Source organism: Folsomia candida, unplaced genomic scaffold (assembly GCF_002217175.1).
Source record: "Folsomia candida strain VU population unplaced genomic scaffold, ASM221717v1 Fcan01_Sc004, whole genome shotgun sequence".
Classification (NCBI taxonomy): domain Eukaryota; kingdom Metazoa; phylum Arthropoda; class Collembola; order Entomobryomorpha; family Isotomidae; genus Folsomia; species Folsomia candida.
In genome coordinates, this window is record NW_019091196.1 from 2,880,399 (window position 1) to 2,901,963 (window position 21,565).

The 21,565-nt window shown below is 37.0% G+C and overlaps 3 protein-coding genes and 1 long non-coding RNA gene across 10 annotated transcripts; 2 read left to right on the forward strand and 2 right to left on the reverse strand.

The window, feature by feature from the left end:
* The first annotated feature begins 3 nt into the window (after positions 1–3).
* Positions 4–5,800, forward strand: LOC110848728 (ubiquinone biosynthesis O-methyltransferase, mitochondrial). 5 transcript variants are annotated; one of them, XM_035850767.1, is made up of 6 exons: positions 16–160; positions 3,644–3,872; positions 3,961–4,108; positions 4,281–4,641; positions 4,718–4,877; positions 4,947–5,800. In XM_035850767.1, exons 2-6 carry the CDS (start codon positions 3,812–3,814, stop codon positions 5,084–5,086), a joined length of 870 nt encoding a protein of 289 aa, XP_035706660.1. In that variant the 5' UTR covers positions 16–160; positions 3,644–3,811; the 3' UTR covers positions 5,087–5,800. The 5 variants fall into 5 exon arrangements, with proteins under 5 accessions (XP_021951702.2, XP_035706661.1, XP_035706662.1 ...); XM_035850770.1 differs by having other exon boundaries at positions 18–160; positions 3,818–3,872; XM_022096010.2 differs by lacking the exon at positions 3,644–3,872 and having other exon boundaries at positions 4–160.
* Positions 5,801–6,151: 351 nt separating this feature from the next.
* LOC110848332 (zinc finger protein 596) lies at positions 6,152–12,265 on the forward strand. 3 transcript variants are annotated; one of them, XM_035850773.1, is made up of 8 exons: positions 6,152–6,222; positions 6,314–7,926; positions 8,334–8,622; positions 8,696–8,734; positions 8,794–8,889; positions 9,194–9,520; positions 9,764–9,992; positions 10,101–12,011. In XM_035850773.1, coding segments are annotated over exons 3-8 (759 nt in total). In that variant the 5' UTR covers positions 6,152–6,222; positions 6,314–7,926; positions 8,334–8,556; the 3' UTR covers positions 10,103–12,011. The 3 variants fall into 3 exon arrangements, with proteins under 3 accessions (XP_035706666.1, XP_035706664.1, XP_035706665.1); XM_035850771.1 differs by having other exon boundaries at positions 6,155–6,222; positions 9,764–12,011; XM_035850772.1 differs by lacking the exon at positions 6,152–6,222 and having other exon boundaries at positions 6,974–7,926; positions 8,794–8,877; positions 9,764–12,265.
* Positions 12,266–13,250: 985 nt separating this feature from the next.
* Positions 13,251–15,897, reverse strand: LOC118435206. Its single transcript, XR_004834602.1, has 2 exons — positions 14,243–15,897; positions 13,251–14,182 (listed from the first exon to the last, which is right to left on the reverse strand). It is a non-coding gene; the product is annotated as an uncharacterized LOC118435206 (long non-coding RNA).
* A 4,071-nt stretch (positions 15,898–19,968) lies between these two features.
* On the reverse strand, positions 19,969–21,510 carry LOC118432883. The gene has a single exon (XM_022095522.1). It carries the CDS (start codon positions 21,508–21,510, stop codon positions 19,969–19,971), a length of 1,542 nt encoding a protein of 513 aa, XP_021951214.1.
* Positions 21,511–21,565: the final 55 nt, after the last annotated feature.

A 21,565-nucleotide genomic window follows, 5' to 3' on the forward strand; every position in this document is an offset into this window, starting at 1 on the left:
AGATTGTTAAATGTTATAATGTGTTGTCTGTACACTCAAAATAAAATTTACATCAATCATCACCGTGCGGAGTCACTATACGGCTCAACCGCGTTGGTTACGATTTATCACCATCTGGGTGACAATAAATTCAGAGAAATTCAAACTTGTTACCAGAAGGGTAAGAATTGTAAAACTTTTTAAATTGTAAAAACACTAATTGTTTACTAATTAAAGAAAACATTCGTCTCTTTATTGTATTAGTTGAACAATGTTGAAACAAATTTTGGATAAGCTATATACAAATCATACATGCATATGCAGCTGCGAGAATCAATATATGTATGCTTATCTGCGTGCATGGATACGTATAACTCAGGAGGAGAGACCCTCATATGTCACAACTAAATCGCGTCCAAACTTGGGTCCATAGTAGATTTAGGTTTTTAAAAAATACGTTTTGAAGGATTTGACTCCATAGCCCCATTTGAGCCCGCCACACCCACTCAAAGTGGCCCAAAACGCCTGTTTTTGTTCTTTCAAACCTTCACCAAAAATCCAATTTTGATCGGATTTGGATAATTTTTGCATTTTCGTGATCCCAGATAGTTGCCTTATGATATTCGATGCCAAACTCAACTTTTCTGAAAATTTTTATATTTTTGAAAATTTCCTGACGAGGGGAATTTTTTCTTCGAAAAGATCAAAATTTCAAAAAAGTTGAGTTTTGTATGAAATATCATAAAGCAACTATCTGGGATCACGAAAATGCAAAAATTATCCAAATCCGATCAAAATTGGATTTTTGGTGAAGGTTTGAAAGAACAAAAACAGGCGTTTTGGGCCACTTTGAGTGGGTGTGGCGGGCTCAAATGGGGCCATGGAGTCAAATCCTTCATAACGTATTTTTTAAAAACCTAAATCTACTATGGGCCAAAGTTGGGACGCGATTTAGTTGTGACATATGAGGGTCTCTCCTCCTAAATGTGGTGTCTTAGAGCGTAAACAGTTAATTACTATAAATAAAATAAATTAATCTAATGTAAATTAATATACTTTGCATACCTGTGCAAAATAATCTTATTCTTAAAGGCATGACGAACAACAAGTCACCCCTGAACCTTTTGATTATTACCTTGAGTAAAAATAATCTAAAAACCCCATGCACTTTGTATCAAGCGAAATTTTGTATAGGTACAAATTTATCTAAAGTAATATTGACGCATAACGTCCAACTCGCTATGCATAACAACAATTTAAATGAGAATTTCATTCAAATTATTTAAAATGCATAAGGTGTTAATATTTTGGTTTTTCGTTTACCATCAAATCACTATTTAATTCAAATCCGTTCAATTAGAACATTTTAATAACTAAGTAATTAATTTTGACGTAGTTTAAACATTATTTATGTATGTTTTTAATGATACACTTTTAATTTGCATAATGAACTTGTATATAGTAAATGATCAATTAACTCTTCATTAATAAAGTTCTCAGGACATTTATTTGAGATTATCACTTCGTTTAAATCTGTCCAGTGGTCGACCGGTGGGGGTCATGTAGGTGGTGTTGTTACTATGCATCAAATTTTCAAAATAGTCGTAGAAAGCTGATAGAAATTTGGTACATTCAACAGGCAACTAATGGCTTCTAATGAAAAGATATGAAGTGAATTTTGCGAAAATTTTTATTTGGAGGGACCCTATGGGGTCACCCAAACTGATTTTTCAAAATCGTCCAATTAAGCTGAAATTTGGTATGGAAGTTGATAACAGCTTATAATGGGAGTTTATGATGTACAATTTTGAAAATTTTGACTCGGAGGTACCCTGTGGGGTGACCCATGCTGATTTTGTAAAATCACTCAATTAAGCTGAATTTTAGCATAGAGGTTGGTAATGCCTTCTAATGAAATAATACGAAGTTAAATTGGAAGAAAGTTCAGGAGGAGGAACCCTAAGGGGCTATCCATAGCGATTTCTAAAAATCGCTTAAATCAAGCTAAAATTTCACATGGAGATTTCTAATGGATTCTAATACAATCTTGAATTTGTGAAACTTTGTAATTTAGTACAATATAGCATAATACACATATTCATATTTATTATGTACAAACCCTGACTCGGGCTATATGGAGTCTGCACTGCAGGTTGTTTATGTTTTGTAAATACTCTATTTACAAAACAACGTGGGAGCTTAATTTGTGCCTAGATTTTCTGCAATTTTACAAAAATTTTACATTCAGAATGTCTCCTAGCCGCGTTCTTTCTCTTCCTTTACCACTTTTCATGATCTTCCTCACGTATGTACATATGTAAGTCTGAAACCATTGTGACAGCTTTGCTCCTTTTATCCAGACGCCGGTATGGCTCAGTATGTGTGATTATTGTTTATGTATTTATGTACATGACAACGTATACTATAATTATCTATTATGTACAGGGTTAGAAAATCAGTTGCAATTAACACAAATTCACTTAAAATTCAATTTCGATTATCGACAACACTTTGTATTCAGATTTGTATTACCCTATTGGAATTTATTCTACTTAAAAACCTTGGAATAAAACAACTAATTAATTACAAGAGCTTTTATTATCGGAATAAAATATTACTTTTCTTAAGAAGCAAATAAGAATATACATATTTTTCTTTTGTGATTTAATTAATTATGCTGGAGAATCCATTTAAGAAATGTTGTCATGATTTTAAACAATAGGTAAAAATAATTTCCAATCCAAGGACGTTATTCTGTCGTTGCATATTTGTCTTTACGCAAAGTGTTGAATGTGTCAATACGGAAATTATTGCAATAAAAAATTGAAGTAAAAAATCACTTTAATCAGCTGGATGCGTTAGTGTGAATTGTTCGTGTCATCACTACTTTGTTTAGTTGAAAAGAGTGTTAATTCAACATTGATGAGTTTTCTATCATATAGTTTTTGCGAATACATATTTACTTCTAAATACCAGTCAACAAGATGTCTGGTATTTTTGCGTTCTAATATCACCTTGATACTAGCCTGCTAAAACTGTGGCTGGCAAACAAAGTTGTCAGACACTTTTTATGAACGATTTGTTTACAATAAGCTTAAGGCAATCTTTGTAAATAATCACAGTTTTATACCTTTTAAGATGACCTTATAGAATTGACTTTTTGTTTGGCTGTATGTATGTCTGAGTGCACGATTTGAGCATGAACAAGTTGTGAAAACTATTTTAAATAATCTTAAAACTCTTCCCCTATATTTTTATATATATTTCACGAATACTCCAGAGTGGCATCGGTATGAAATTCGCATCCGATGAGGGTGGCTGTCATGAAAAATATGCCATCACCATGACACAAAAATGTGTGTTTCCCCTTGGAAATATTTTTTAGTTATTTTCACAAACTCAATATTATAATGCAGTAATTACCCATCTCTGTAATGTCATTATTGTTAATAGGCAGGTTGAGAAAATGAACTTGTAGGTTTTAACCTCAACCTGTAACCCCTGTAACGTCGCAGCTTGATTCTGATTGGTTGGTTGCCACGAGTTGGTTTCAATTGACCAATCAGAATCAAGCTGCGACGTTACAGGGGTTACAGGTTGAGGTTAAAACCTACAAGTTCATTTTCTCAACCTGCCTAATATCTCATTCAAACCGTCTTAAAAGGCCAGACGAAGTTGCTTGCAGTAAGTTTTTAGACGACAATAAATTCATGTGCCTCATATATCTCATCTTGATTTTTGTGAATCTCAGTTAATTTTACACATCTGGAAACGAATTTCTCATTCATGTTATTATTTTACAAAATTGTGTAAATATAAAAACCTGTGAATCATGAAGATTTCAGTGGGGTTGGTCTTTCTGCAAATAATTTCAAGCAGATGTTTCTCATCTGGTAAATAAGTGTAAATTTACAAAATAATTTATCCAACGTAAATAAAACGGACCTTGTGCTTATCATAAAGTTTAAAAAATTTGAGTAGCAACCAAACACACGGAAAATACTGAAATTATGGAAACATCAAAAAACACTTTAAATTTGGATGAAGTTGAAAAATTTGGAAAATTATCAGCAGAATGGTGGAGTCCGTCGAGCCCGTTGAGATCATTGCATGCCATGAATTCAATTAGGTAAACATTTAAATAATTTTGAGGAAAAATGTGGCAAATTCATGACCAAAAAAATTTTAGATTATATTTTACACAGATTTATTTATTTTGTCTGCCTGTATTTTATTGACAAATTTACTATTGTTTGAAATCAACAACCAATCATTGAAACATATTTCCTTCGAATAAATAGAGTTCCGTATATCGCCAGCACCTTAGATTCTTCAAGGGACGGAAAGAAACGAAGAATCCTGGACATTGGGTGTGGCGGTGGGTTTCTTTCTGAGGGGTTGGCCGAACATTTTCACACCTTAGGATGGAGCGATGACGCCATAGAAATTGTCGGATTGGAGCCAAACTCTAATTTGGTACAAATTGCGAGGGCCCATCTACCCAAACATCTCGAGGGGAAAGTCACCTATTTAGTGGACACTATTGAAAATTACGTGACGCAAAATTCAAACCCAAATTTTGACACGGTCGTCATGTCTGAAGTGATTGAACATGTCGATAATCCGCAAGAATTTCTAAAATATGCCATCAGTGCGGCAAAGGTGTTTATAAAAATTGTAATAAATTCAATTTTTTTTATGATGGGTTGAATTTTTTGTTAAATTTTTTCGTTTTTAGTCGGGCGGATCAATCTATTTGTCAACTCCTGGGAAATCGGTGTTTTCTTGGATGACTTTAATTCTACTGATGGAACACGTCCTACAAATATTTCCCGTTGGAACGCATCACTACGAGAAACTAGTGGACTTGAAAGACACGCTGAGAATGTTTAGAGAAAGTGAGGAAACTAATTTGTGTTTGGGTAGGTGTAAGATCAATGAAAAATGATATTTGCTTTTTTTTCTAGATAACTGCGAGATAAGAGAAGTCCGAGGATGTTTTTATAATCCTCTACTGAACGTGTGGCATTGGAATGATTCCTTTAAACCTGTCGCGTATGCGGTGCATGCTCTGAAGTCAAACAGTGTGGAAAAACTTAATCCGTAACAATGCGAAAGCAAGCCATGTTAAACACACAGTTTCCTACGACCAAATTAGTATGACAAATAAACTCTTCAAAAATAAATTTTCTACGTTCATTCCTTTCACTTCCGTCACTGACAAATTCCAATAAATAACGGAAGACGTTCACGTCTTAAATACATAAAATAACAATCTACTTTAACAAATTAAAAAAAATAGAATGCATTCAAAAATTTCATTATCATTATGTATAATGGTTTTAGAGTTATAATTACGTGGATGATATTTACAAATGATTCTGGAATATTGTCCACTCCAGCACGTGTCAGACTTTGAGAATGTTGAGATTGCGTAAATTAATATTATACAATTTAACAAACCTTGTTTTGCATTCAAATGGAATTATGTATGTAGGGTTAGTGCATAAATTATGTGAAGCAAATATCCGCTTTTTTCAGACCCCCTTCCTCCTTTAACATGTGTCACATAGGGACGATGTCATTTGAGCCTTAGACCCCCTCACTCCCCTCTCACGTTTGTGTACGTCCCCTTACTGATAATTGAATTCAATGATGCCTACACATTCAGCTCGGATTGTGTATTGTACGTGTTTGATCTTGTGGTTCATTGCTATATGTATGTATGTACATAAATACATATTTATGCCTTTTGGTTTATTTCCTCCTGTATATCTATAATGAGCTCCTGCTGTAAATAAACGCGCATTATTGGCTTACACTGGAAAACCATCTCATTTTATTATCAACTAAATACATATGTAGTGTACCGCTTTGCATACAAGACCGTGTTATTCAATTATAAATATTTAACTGCACAATACGTTTATGTTCACAGAGTGGTGAGTTGTATGGAATAAAACCAATACGTATTTGCAACTTGGAAGTCATTAAAGCTTATCACTATGTAGAAATGTATGCATGTATGTCGGCGTCTGAAATACGGATTCTGTCCTGAAATAAATTACAATCTGACTCTCACCATTTCTATCTTTTATCATCAATACAATAATTATCAAACGCTGTCGATCACATTGTATTTATATGCAAATAATAATACAAAAATAAGTATTAAACATAATTATATTTCAGTCAGTACTACTATCGTCATTCTGAGAGTTTTAAATTTAAGATCTTTTTCAGGTAATTTTGAGTTAGTTAACTACCTTTTCGTCACGGGAAAGATTTCTGATCAAAGTCGGTTTTTCTGATTTTTGGGGGTTGTTGGTTCTAGGGATCCAGTTCCATCCCATGTAACTTTTCTGACGGAGTTAAGTATTCCAGGCTGAGTTCGATTAGAAACTCTAACTAGAAACTTTCTCTCGTTGGGTTTACAATCTTATTTCTATAACCTGGTTTTGTGGGTCTTTTTAACTTTGCAAAGTGCTTTGACTGCATGAACATTGTGCGGTCCATTTTGGTGCACAAAATGAAAATTTAAAAAACCGAAAAAATATGTCAAGGTATTTGTTAAGTTGGGATTTAAGAATTGGTATCAATTTCGCAAGTTAGCTACAGGGTTACAGGTTGGGATAATTTTGCTATGCCTAAATAAAGACAACACTCTGCAACAGCCACCAAAAACCGGAAAAGTGCACAAGATTCACAAAAATCAGTGTTTCTGCTGTTTAAAGACACCTGGACAAAATTAGTGGATAAAAATGTTTTTATGCGTTGAATAACACCCACCAAAAATCTGGATAAGTGCACAAAATGCACAAAAATGCACAAAAATAATTTAACTGATTACAATGCAATAACGGTGAATATTTAAGATATTGGTCGAATGCTAAGCTAAGTTCCGATGTTTTTCAACACAATTTCAAACCATTTTCTAATATTTGAAATTTAAAAATATTTTTGGTAATTTCCGACTTAATAAAATTTTGATTGTTAGAAAATGGCAATGTTTAATTATTGTTGAGCGTTTATAAAAGTGAAATATGAAATTAGCGGCATTCTGCCTCGATATTTATTTTTGTGCATTTTAATACATTTTAATCAGTGTACTCCAAAAGGCAAACAGCAGCAAAAAATTCCTGCTTTTTGCTGGTTTGCTTTTTTGCTGTCTGCTTTTTTGCTGTTATACTGTCACATACTAATAACACGTCTCACTTCTCCCCATCTTAAGAAAACAGCAAAAAAGCAAGAATTATTTATAAGCAAAAAAGCTACTGTTTTCACGAAAAAAGCAAAATGCTGTGCTTTTTTGCTTGGGAGTACACTGATTTTAATGCATTTTTGTGCATTTGATGCACTATGCATGCACAAAAAGAAACACTGTTAAAAATGCACAAAAATAATTTAACTGGTTATGTACAATGCAACAATGCTGAATATTTAAGATATTGGACGAATATAAGCATGCCCAAAACTTTTTTAAAATTGAAATTTAAAAATAACGTTAGTAGAGATTTACAGACTTTATTAAATACCCACAAAAAGCATAGAATTCTCCATTGAGGATTTATTACAACGTGATTTTGAGTGTACTTTCATGCAAACTCGTGATGATTGCATTTTCATGGAAATGATGCTCACACATATTAAACAACGACCAGTCTCAATGGTGGTGGCTGAATTTTAGCGTATACAGCAACATATAAATACGGCCGGAGTCCGATCAGAGGACACGAATAAACGGATTTCCCTCAGCTGTTTGAGGCATAATAATTCTCAGCATCTACAAAATCACACGGCTATCAATAATAGTTTAATTCCATTGTTCATCACGTTTCGTTAAAGTGTTCATTTTGAGTCATATATAAAGACCAGAGCTGTCAAAGGCTTCAATTCCACGTGTTTGGATACAAATAGATCCGTCTTTTTTCGGAGGGTGAATTTTCAGTAAGATTTTAATAATTTATACTTGAATTCTCAATAAATACAATATTACCAGACAAGATCGACAATTACTCAGCAAGAAATTGATTTGTGTATTTGAAGAATCGTAGGCGTACTCACGTTAAAGTTTGTATATTTCGTAAAATGAGTACCAGTTTTCGAGATTTTGCAATACATTTGCTCGAAACGTTTAAGAGGAAACGGAAATGTGTTCATTTCGCAAAGCTTGGTACCTATTTGCGAAATATGCGACAACTTAATTCGCAAATCCCTTCACGACAGAAATATTTTAGAGTTTGGTAAATTTGTTAAATTGGTTTCTATGCCACATGCGACGTTGTGCTGATTACGCCAATTTAAAGTCGTTTATATAAATATGAATTTTCTCAAGTAAAAAAAGTATATTTCAGGGAATAAATTGAATTTCCAAATTGGCACGCAACAATTCGCCGGGCGCCATGGAGGCCGATCTCAAGACGGAGGTGGCAGAGGAGGAGGAATCCTTCCCAATTAGCGACCTCTTTCCTGTTCCAGCCCAGGAGTGGATAACTGACCCTCTTTTAATTGACGACGACGACGATTCGGATTCTCCAGAAGTTAGAGTTGAAGTGAAGGAAGAGTTGTTCTCAGAAGATGGGGAGCTTGAGGGCAGCGGATTCTATGGTGGGATTACTGGGCAAAGCGCTAAGTTGGATCATGGTAATTTTCAGAGTTATTTAGGATTTAAATGATAAACATTGTTGGTAAAATATACATAATGGTCGTCATTTAGATTCCGGTTACGGCGGAGGAGGAGCTTGATTTCCAAATGGTAATTTCCGCCTTAAAAACTGATACAGCGTTATTTTTAGGAAGTTGTTTAAACTACAGATGGATTCCAAGCCCACTTGGCCAGGAACGTTTCACACTAAGGTTGAAGTCAAACCGGACCCAGATGCGCAGGTGAAAAGTGAGGTGAGCTTGTTTGTAAGTCAAATTTACAATTTATACGATACATACTTATTTGTATATATACTTTAAACAAAATTATAACTTACAAACTGGTGAAGATTTTATTACTGGAGGTTATGGATTTTCGCAATATTAGTTAAAAATTTTAACCATTATTAACAAACTCTTATCCACAAACTCTTAAGTCAACAACTGTAACGTCACGGTACAGTCACATTTTGTTCTACTGGTGATTTAGAGTGTTTACAATTAAGAAAAACGACATTTTTAAAACTATTTACCTCGTGTTTTACACTTATTTATGTATTATCTTGTACAGAATTATGGAAAAAGTCCGAAAAACCAAGTCGCCGTCAAGAGATGTCGCACCAGCCGGAAAAGCCTCCCTTGTAACATTTGTCACCGGGTATTTTGCAAACCTACCAATCTACGAAGACATATCCGTACCGTGCACAACTCGGTGGAACGGCCTCGATTTTCTTGCGAATTACTCGGCTGTGTGAAATCCTATCTAAACAAGTCTGATCTTTGGGTTCACGTGAGGACTGCACATTCCGAGGATCCAATCTACATAAAGGAAAAACCCTTCCACTGTTCCACATGTGGGAAGAGTTTCGCGAAAGTGGGGAAATTGAAAATCCACGAGGTAAAGGTTTTTTTGTAAAAATAACGGAAAAAAGAAAGAGTACATAATATCGATCGATGTTGAAGAGCCAAATCGGGACAATTGAAAATCGTGACAATATCACTGCGACAAGTGGTTTTTTGAACCTCTAGACATAAATATATGCATTATTTATATGTATAAAAATCCTCGATGTTAAAATACGCGTTACACTCTTTTCCTGACATAATTTTGCAGATAACATATTTTGCATATATTTTACAGATGACGCATAAGGAAATATCTGCTCGGGTTATTTACCAATGCCACCTTTGTCCGTCGACCTTCCTATCGCCACACGGCTTAAAACAGCACATCCGAATTAGTCATGAAAATCGGAGGAATTATGGCTGCTCCCTTTGCAATAAGAAATTCACGAGGTCAGATCATCTCAAGCGTCACATGGAGACGATACACCCCGCGGACAAGAAGGAACTTCAATTATGTGCTACATGTGGGTATCAGACCTACTCAAAAGGAAATTTTGCCTCGCATCAGAGACGGCATGATATTGGAAAGTATGAATGTTACTTTTGTGCCAAGAAGTTTGTCACTTTTACAGAGTTATCCACTGTGGAAGAAGGCATACCATGGAACATGCTTGGACACATATGAATTTGTTGTGACTTGTGATATGTAAAATTTGTTTAAAAGGTTTATTTTAATATTTTGATTGGACGGGATGCGTTGTTAAGGGTGTTTCAGATTTTATTGGACTCTTAGATATTTAGTGACTTCAAGAAAGCACTCGTGTTTTCCTATATTTATATATACATATTTTGAATTGTAAGGAGTCAAAGCGGATTACAGATGGGATTTCGACATATTCCGTCGTTTCGGAGTAGTCCAAGGCACTTGTGAGTTGATAAGTATTCTTCAGCTGTGACGAAATGAAGTTTTTTCTCGTGTCTGCCCCGCTTCCCTGGATGTTGTGTATTCTGGCACTGGTTGAGTCGTCTTCGTCCACAAGATTTAATGCATTTGTCGCATACCTGGGAGATGTCATCCATTTCCAAGTTGGGAATAGTCTGCTGCAATGACTGCTGCAATGACAATGTCTTGATGAATAATTTTTCGATTTTTGACTCAATGACGGACGAAGGAATTGGGGAACATTTCACTTCACCAAGAAATGACCGCAAATGTTCTCCCACTTTGCATGCCATAATTAAAAGGACTAAATGAATTTTTTAATGCATGAAATTTTTTATGAATGTTTAAAAACTATGAATAGATTTTTGAACAAATATATTTATAAATGGCTAAATGGAGATATTTTTTGAAGCGAATAAATGAATTGCTTACTTTTTTATTGTATGATTAAAAATAAATGATTTGAATGAATTTCTAAATGATTAAAAAATGTAAGCATGTATGTAAGAAGTTAAATGAAAAATGTATGCAAATTCTTAATTAAAAAAATATTTTTGTATGTATGCAAATTGTTAATTAAAAAATATGTATGAATGTGCTTAATTAGAATCACACTTGCTAAATTGCAGTGCCATACCGTACCCGCACCGTACAAAAAAAAACCAATAATCCCGTACCGTACCAAAAAAAAATTGCAGCAAATCCCGTACCGCACCCGCACCGTACCAAAAAAATTCTACAAACTCCCGTACCGTACAAAAAAATTGTAAAAAATCCCGTACCGTACCCGCACCGTACCAAAAAAAATTCCAATAAATCCCGTAACGTACCCGTACCGTGCCAAAAAAAAATCTTTAAAAATCCCGTACCGTACCCGTACCGTGCCAAAAAATCCAAAAAATCCCGTACCGTACCCGTACCGTGCCAAAAATAAAAAAATCCCGCACCGTACCAAAAAATACCTCGTTCTATGGTGTTTTATGTTGTCAAATTGGATATAATTTTACTCAACTTATATTTGTCTCAATGCTTTTATTAAAAATATTTAACAAGAACTCAGCTACAGATTAACAGTTGTAGTTAAGAAGTTATGAAGAACAACCTAGGTTGTTGTTCTTTCACTAGAGTTAACACCGACTAATTGTAGAGAAGTAATATTACAATTTAATTAGGTTTGAATTTTTTTGCACGGGTAGCAGTTGAGTTTTGTTTTTCCTTTTGTTGGTCGTGAGTTTGGAACGTTGACTATACATTGAACTTTCCCAGTTTGTTCCAAACCAAGTTCAACAAAATATTTGCTATAGGCCGATTTTTTAAATTTTGTAGGTTTTTAAGGCACTTTGCTCGGTACTTTGCAAGACCAGTCGTGGCTGCATCGGGGTAGGATGTACGGGAATTATTATTGATTGATTTTTAGATTTCATTTTATTGTCAAATTATAAGAAACTACAGAACAGTGCAATGTTGAAGTTGAAGCCACATGGATTTTATCTCGTTCTTTTATTGCAAGCGCCGAGGAGTTTCGTTGCCCCAGACCAACAACCAAGGTTGTTGTTCAATGCCTCATTTTCCACGGCAACAAAACCAGACTCAGAAGCAATAAATTGCAATTCCCGTACCGTACCCGTACCGTACCGAAAAATTGTTAAGAAATCCCGTACCGTACCCGTGCCGTACAAAAAAATTGTTAAGAAATCCCGCACCGTACCCGTGCCGTACAAAAAAAAATTGTTAAGAAATCCCGCACCGTACCCGTGCCGTACAAAAAAAATTGTTAAGAAATCCCGCACCGTACCCGTGCCGTACAAAAAAAAATTGTTAAGAAATCCCGCACCGTACCCGTGCCGTACAAAATACGGTACGGGGTACGGGTAGGGTACGGTATTTTTCCGCACCAAAAGTACGCCGAACCACAATTTAGCAAGTGTGATTAGAATGTGTGATTGGGATTAAATGAATGAATCCGGCTTATCTGTCTTCTTGGTCTTTCAATTCCTTGCACTTTTTTGCACTTCACTTTCTCATTCTTCTTTCACTTTACTCACTTTTCCTATCCTTCTTTTTAATTTCCGTAGTTGGTGGGGGTGGTGGTATTTTTAATTAAACTAAAAAGGGAGCAAGAGTCTTCCATCCGTTCATGAAACGGACCCACCGCAATTTAAGAATTTCGAGCCAAAGTGAAGTTTTTCTATTATTATTTGGCTTTAATTTATGTATATGCGTGACATGGATTTATTCAATATTTAAAAAACTAAGAGGTTGGTTGACTGTGGAAAATTCACCAACTTCTTATTTTTTTAATACTGACTAAATCCATGTCAAACGAATGTTAATAAATGCGCCGGCCCTGCACTGCTGGACTAGAGCGAGTCCATTCGTGCAAATCGGAGGTGAGGAAGGGTGCTCAACCTTCCTCTCTCACTTCTGATGACATGAGGTACCCCCTAGCCATCCAGCCGGCCACCCCTGGCCGTCCAGCCGTCCATCGCACCCCTTAGCCGTCCAGCCGTCCAGCCGTCCAGCCGTCCATCGCACCCCTTAGCCGTCTCACGTCACCCCAAAAAATTTCTCAGGTTACCCCAAAAAATATCTCAGGTCACCCCAAAATTGTCCCAATGTTCCCCAAAATTGTCCCAATGTTCCCCAAAATTGTCCCAATGTTCCCCAAAAACTATCTCAGGTCACCCCAAAATTGTCCCAATGTTCCCCAAAATTGTCCCAATGCATGTGAAAGTTTTCGAATATAAAGCAAATTTGAAACAAATTAGTTGTGTAGTTGAATTTGAAGATTTTTGAACAAATATGAAGATTTGAAAAGAAATGGCGTACAACTCTAGGCTTATCGTGACACATCAATGTATATTTATTTTAGGATTATTCTATTATTAATTATTAGAGGCTACTTTTCTGTACATTTATTCAATTACTTCTTCTACTGTTATTACACTATTATATTTACACAATCCCAATCGTCAGTTGTCTTCTTAAAAACTTCATGCGTAAAAGTCCGAAGTCTTGAATACTATTTCGAATTGATGAAAGCAATCAGTCCCTAATCATCCACACGGTACTGATTCGGTGACCTTCCGGAGCGTCTCCCAATCGATAATTAATCAGTTTCTCTGGCTTTAGTCCGTCATAATTATAGAACTTACGTTTATAACAGAAGACAGCCGTATAATGACTATTGTATCATACTGTATATGAAAATAATTTGTATTTTACACCAAGAATGATTTCTGCAAGTGGGACTTCGAATTCAGTTGGAGGGTAATCATTTCCCCCATATGCCACCGCATAGCAGAGGAAGGGAGGAGGTCCAGAATCAGACCAGGAAAATGTCGTCTTTGCCATTGGGCCATCTTCCCGTCGATCAGGGTTACTGCAATTGTCGCACCCAGACTCTTTCTCTGTGGTTAACATCAGTGCAAACAGGTTAGGAGACCTAATGGAAAGATCCATTGGACTAGCTACAACAGTTCGGCTCAAGTGGCAATTGTTAGGACACATATATGTTTGTTCGAATTCCACCAAAAAGTGTATTGATTCGAGGAATTTTTCTTCTGAATTAAACAAGTCTCCATTCTGCAAACTTGATAAGTTTAATTCCATTAAGTTTACCAAAGTTATTTTCCTTGCTTCTTTGAATTCTTCCTTCTCGATATGTGACAAAATTCTCATTAAGTGTATTCCTTTGGGGGTTTCCAAAACATTAAATCTCTTGATATGACTTCTGACTCGACGGTCGATAGAATGCATGACAAAAAGTATCTGTAGCAACCCAATACTATTACTGTTAGACTCGAAATCGAGGTATAAAATAATAATTACCCGCAAAACGTTATCGATGTTACAAGTGTTAACCATTGCGTAACTGTTGTTGTTAATTTCAATGCTACCACCATAACGAATTCTTGGTAGTCCATGCAGAACAGTGAAACCAGTAGAGATATTAGGAGGACTACGTGGCCTTCAATTTTCGTGTCCGCGTTCAGGTTCAGTATTGGGTAATTTACCGCCCCCTTGCTTCCGGGTTTTGTTTGAATTTGTTGGGACGCCCATAAATTAATTTTGCACATGATTTTGCAAATATGCGAAGGAGATTTTTAATATTTCCATCCGCTTTCTGATTTACCTGTACTCTTTCTTGCTGTTTGTTTGTTCCCCTTCCGCGTTGTCTGGTTGTTGTCCCGTTGAGATGAAGCTTTGTCTTTGTTCATTCCTCCTTGCTTGGCTGTTTCATGTTTCGCAAGGAGAAAGTCGAATTGGGTAATCCGGTCTAAATGTAATACACATATGTACAACATATGTAATTCGCTAAGGGGTGTTGAAAAAATTTAGTATAACTTGGTAATAATTTTAATAACACCATTAATTACTTTCGCCTGTTCATGTATGAAACGCGAGATTTTTATAGGTCGATTGGCATGTTCATCTTTCTTGATGATTTTGTTCCAATTTTCCACAACCGAGTTTGTATCCTCTTCCACTACACGATATAAAATGTACAATTATTTCGCACATTAGGTATAGGAAATTATTTCAACCGACCTGACAATCCATTTAAGACCATTACTGAATGGTCAAACATTGGTTGTAGTAAAAACACGTGTTCAATTAAGTATGTCAGCATCGCCGGTTGGTAATGGGGATTTATCTCTTGATCTTCGTCTTGTTCATCCTCATCATCGTATTCCCAAATCTGTTTATCACACGGGTGGATGTGCTTCGTCATATATTCAGGTAACCTAACTCCAGCTCTGCAGCTTTCCAGTATTACGAAATATGAGAAAGGAGATTTGGAATAATTTGGCCCAACTTTTGGTAGTCTGTTTGTTTGAATCCTTAACCATGGTTTTGCTTACGAAAATTAAACAATGTTTACATATGTGGACATAATAAAATGATTTCCGTGTAACGACATTTATACCTTTATCCCGTTCCGTCTCTCTGTTTATATCGCGAATAACCTGCCTGACGCCGTCCGTTAAATATCGTTTACCACAAATTTGTATGACATCTGTAAATACAGGACTTCGTCATAATTATTAAATTGCTTGCATTAATTTCACGTCCACTTGTCAGCCTGAGAAAATTTTCTATTACTCTAATCTAATTAATTAAGTCTACCCAACAAATTTAGGTTTACATCAATTTTATTATACGTTTGTCCTTAAAGAATAAATATGCAATAAAGATCCGATTTTTTTAAAATTCACAAACGAAAATGTTCTTAGTACTGAATGGGATTGAAATTATAATTCATGATGAAATAAGCCAACAGTGACACGACAATGATAATTTTCTCCTGAAACACATGTGCAATGTTTATGCACAATTTGCAGGAAAATACTTTTCTCCCAATTAATATTAAATTAAATTAAAAATTTGTTTTCTTAAGAAACATGTCTTCTCAAGCACCTTTGGTTTTAAAAAATTGCTAAATCAGTTGCAACTTATTTTTGTGCTTCACAGTGACTTGTGAAAGAATCTGACATATTTCATATTCGTATTCTATTTCTTGATAAACAGTCAGATGAATAACTTGAAACACACTACGTAGTGGGAATTTATTTTTTATTTTTTGTAATTACAATAGGCGTTGTAAAATATCTAGGTTGAACATGCTTGCATCATTATTGTTAGTATTTTTCTAAATTAAGATATGCCTTACATGGGAATTGCTTTCGTGTCCCTGCTTCATGTGAATGCATATTTTTTATTTGCCGTGTGAATAACTCTCGCCCGGAAACTACATATGCTTTTCCCTTTCTCTTATCATTGTAACCAAAACAAAGCAATATTACCACAACACGATGTGATGTGCTAATTTTGAAATCACTTATGTGTGGGAAAGTTGTAATAATGTATGCCTCTCGTCGAATTAATGTGTACAACATAACTATTGGAAATCAAAGTTTAAAGTAAAACTTACGCTCATTGCCCAAATAGTTGTGGAACAGAGTTGAAGTAACTAAATTAGTTCGATAGTGAATAATTCACGAGATACGAACCATGCCACGTGTAATACTACTAATCCTGGCCAGCGTTGTGGTGATTAATTGTAAGGTTCAATACTTATTCTAAATTGAGTGAATTATTGACTGCAAATTAATGGAAAATTTAGCCCAAAACTATCACTATACCAGATACCGTCCTTTCACTTCTTTCCCATTTTTAAGACTGGGAAAAAACTTTGGAAATTTGTGTCCATTGAACCCAAGCCAAACCTAGAGGCAAAATGAAATTTTTATAAATTGAGGTAATTTGAAATTTCTTGAATATGGAGTGGTTTGAAATTTTTGTGACGGCTGGACGGCGGGACAGCTAGGGGGTAAGCTGGACGGCTAAGATGGCGCTGGACGGCTGGACTGGTCGATTTTGGGGTGAGATGAGAAATTTTTGGGGAACATTGGGACAATTTTGGGGTGACCTGAGATATTTTTTAAGGAACATTGTGACAATTTTGGGGAACATTGGGACAATTTTGGGGAACATTGGGACAATTTTGGGGAACATTGGGACAATTTTGGGGAACATTGGGACAATTTTGTGGAACATTGGGACAATTTTGGGGAACATTGGGACAATTTTGGGGTGACCTGAGATATTTTTTGGGGAACATGGGGACAATTTTGGGGAACATTGGGAAAATTTTGGGGAACATTGGGACAATTATTGGGTTGACCTGAGATATTTTTTGGGGAACATTGGGACAATTTTGGGGTGACCTGAGATATTTTTTGGGGTAACCTGAGAAATTTTTTGGGGTGACGTGAGACGGCTAAGGGGTGCGATGGACAGCTGGACGGCTGGACGGCTGGACGGCTAAGGGGTGCGATGGACGGCTGGACGGCTAGGGGGTACCTCATTCTGATGACTTAGTTAATAATGGATCGGTCGGCGTGTTCTCACTCACAACTGCATCTTACGATGGAATTCTGAATACGAATTTTTGACCCTGAGTATGGGTTACAACTCTGTTTCGTATTCTGAAGTAGAGAATGTAAGTGGTCCATTGACTAACGGTGGATTGGCCACTCACATCCCACTCACGGTGAAAAATTTGTATTCGGAATTCCAAGGTTAGCCTACAAATGTTGAGAACTTTTGGCTTCTTGTGTATTTATATGAACAGAATTGTATAACCTTAACAAGACGAACGACCAGACCCGATCCTGCCAAGTTGGAAATTTTACTATCGCACAATTACTTACAATACAATTATATAAAACACTTCGACCGCCGTATCGCACTTTGGGTAAAACTATGTTGGAGATCATAAAAACTAGAACAGCTTAAGATCAAGTAATTTGTATAATTTTGTTCAAATATGGTGTGATCCAAGAAGTTTTACAAACAATTTTCAAGCATATACAACGATACAAACCTAGGTACTGATTAGCAAATACCTTCCATAAAAAAATTTGGATTTAGCAAAAATAATATTTTATAATGACATGAAACGTGAAAAAAAACGTGTGTTTACGTCAGGATTAAGGGTCTGAAAAATTTCCGAAGCAGAAAGTGATCGGCGCGCCGCCGCCGACTAGCCCAACGGCGCGCCGCCGCCGCCGTGGATTTTTACTCCTCACGCCGCCGCCGCCGAACTATGTATCGGCGTGGAGCTCTGCATCGGGTCGAAGTTTCGTGTCACACTGCATGAAGTAACGTCTTAAAGAACTAGACGACCCCGCCAACTGGGTTAACCAAATTAAGCCATGTAGAAAATCATGCAAGGACTAAGCAACAACTTGTCATCACACAAACTGCACGGACTCGATCGAGGACGATTTAGCAAACCGTATAATTAAACAACTGTGGAAGTAGTCAAAATCCTGGACTAACATACCCATTAAGACATTAGAGTTCGACCGGAATTTTAGTTATTTTAATTAAGTGGGCCAACCGATGTGCTAAGTCGACTTTGTTTAGCGCAGTCACTAAGTTTTTCACAGGGTATTGTTACATACTTCTTTAAATTCCAGACTAATTTCATCCAAATTTTGTTGTTTTAGACTACAAAATTTCCTTGCTTTTCTCCCGCTGGAAACTTCAGTCCAACAGCGGTACACTGCTTATTGCTTTTACATAAGTATAAAATACCTTTAATTTGAAGTAATAATTTACTTCATGCAGAAATTTCGAAATATGTGGAATAAAATCAAATTCGCAGGAATTCAATTTAAACAATACATCAAACAGCTAGTGCAACCGACCCACACGGCGTCGTATCTTGAAATAATTTCCACTCTACGCGTTTGGTCCACCATATCTTTCCCGATTCCAATCGCGTGTCGAAAATCGGGTGAAATATACCCGATTCAAACTTTGTTTCAATACGCGCTAAATTTATTCTCTGTGCTTAACATGACTTTGCATTCTGCCACGTTTTTAGCATATATTTGCACAAATATTTTATTCTCGACTGAAACCACGTTGCCAATTTGGAAACAAGTTGTGTTCCTATATTTCGGAAATGCGGCAATTATTTCACACATATTCCAAATTTTAATAACATCGAGGAGATCGGAGTGCATCACGTTACTAAGGAAATCCCCAGCTATAGAGAAAGTTTGTAGAAAAAATCACGGTAAGATTATGCACAATTTTGTCAATTTTTTCTTATGGAATTAATTTACTGTTACGGCTTGTTTTAAGCGTAGATGCGAAAAATTACGTGAAAAGAATAGTTTTGTGGTGTGGTGAACTCGGTAAATTGTCCATAATTTTAATCCCGGCTGCTGCATTAGTTTTGAGCCTAATTAAGCCCTGCACGCCTCCAAACTTTACATCGCTAGTGATGCAAGAATGCAAAAATGGGTGAAAACGAGGGTCGCCTTTTTCAATAATGTTGGACCCCTGGCGTTTCGGTGGACACGTCACAGCTCACGCAATCGTCGTAGCGTAATCTCTCCTTCACCCCCAAGCTAACCCTTCCCTGAACTATATTTCCGGTGTGAAATTACCCCCGCAAACTACGTAAAAAGTGCCGGCTGGTAATGATTCACGAAAACTACGGTGGATTAATAGAAACAAGGAATATGTAAGGTTTTATTGAGAACAGGCCAATTATCACGAGAAATCATAAGTTTTAACAAACGAACTGACGTGGACTATGGCTAAAGGCTGAATCTGTTCTGAAGGTTGTGGGCTGAGGCAAGTCCTTTTATAAAGTCGGGTGACGCTCACAGGTCACTCACACAGGTTCAATGTCGTTCACTGAGTTCACAAATCACAATCACTTTTAAGTAGAAGCCCACAACTCATAAAATACACAAATAAAATACCGAGAATTATTCCTACTTGAACTGACAAAAATCTTACAAATCGATAGGCAAAAATAATATTAACATTTCAAGAAAATGAGTGCATTGCTCCTGCTGAGCGAACCAACTGTAGCTCGCGCTGCATATTACTGCTCTGTAATAGTCTCAGTTATGCAACTACACAATCTCAAATGTTAATCACACAAATACATATATGATAAATTCGTTACATAAAACTTGTTAAATAATATTATTCAAATTCCGGCGACATACTCCCATCCTAAATAATTATTTACAACTAATCGGAGCCGGAGTTTGCGACGTCTTCTTTTCTTCGTCGCTGTTTTGCACATCGAGGACACAAAGCTTGGCGACAGGGCGTTTGTAGATGTGTCCATTTGCGAGACGGATATCCACAACTCTGATGATACCGTCTTTGCCAGGAAAGGTTTTGATGACCCGTCCTTTCGGCCATGAATTTCTTGGGAGATTGGGGTTGATTTCCAATACGATATCTCCTTCTTTGACTGGTCGGGTTATCTGCTGCCACTTATCGCGTTGTAGCAGCGTAGGCAGGTATTCGCGTACCCATCTCTTCCAAAAATGATTAGCCAAATGCTGTACCATTCGCCAGTGACGCCTACCAAACAGGTCATCTCTGGAGAAGTGGCCAAGCGGCTGAAGATTACTCGTTCGCCCCATCAGGAAGTGGTTAGGGGTGAGAGCTTCTGGGTCACTCGGGTCGTCTGGAACATGGGTCAGCGGGTGACTGTTCACGGTATGTTCCGCCTCCACTAGAACGGTATGGAGAACTTCTTCGTTAAGGATTTTCTGGGTAAGGGTGTCACCTAATGCGATCTTGACAGAGCGCACCATTCTCTCCCAACTTCCTCCAAAATGTGGCGATGCTGGAGGCAGGAAGATCCACTTAACTGATCTGGATTGACACTCCTCCTCGATCTTGGACTGGTCCAGCTCAAGTATGGCTTTCTTGAGCTCATTGTTGGTGCCATGAAAATTGGTTCCATTGTCCGAATGGATCACTGCTGGGCACCCTCGGCGTGCAACGAATCTTCTCCGGGCCATAATACATGAATCCGTACTTAGGGAACCGGCTATTTCCAGGTGAATCGCTCTGGTAGAGAGACAAGTAAATAGCGCACCGTATCTCTTCTCTCTGCCACGCTTTACGATGACTTCAATCGGGCCAAAGTAATCGAGGCCGGTCTGGTTGAATGGATGAATTCCTTCCACTCTGAATTTTGGTAATTGTCCCATGATCGGTGCTTGTGGCTTAGTTCTTCTTAATCGGCAAACTTGGCAATGATTCTGGGCGCTTCTGACTGCTGCGCGCAGACTTGGGATGAAATGTTGCTGTCTGATTTCATTTCCAATTCTCTCGTGACCGTGATGGCCGCAAATGTTGTGGTAGTGAAGGATGAGCAGACGTACATATGGGTGTTTAGCATCCAACACTACTGGCTGTTTCACATTGATGGGAATGGTGGCGTTCTCTAATCTGCCTCTCACTCGCATGACACCGTCGGGGTCGATGTAGAGGTCAATTTTGTGGAGTCGTGACGACTTTGGTGGGACATGGTTGGCTTTCACGAGTTCAACTTCTCTCGAGTACGAGTCTGCTTGGACTTTCTTCCGCCACCACTCTTCTGCTTTTGATATGTCATGCACCGACATACCTGGCCCTCTGATTTCTTCCTTTTTGACGATACGTATGAATTTGAGAGCATACGCCGTGCTTCTGATGAGTCTTCTCCATTGTGAGAATCTTGACACATCGATAACGGGTGGCAGCTCTTGAATAGACAGCATTTGATCTTTTTTGAGCTCCACTTTCGCCTCTTCCGGTTCGGGTTGATTTGGCTCC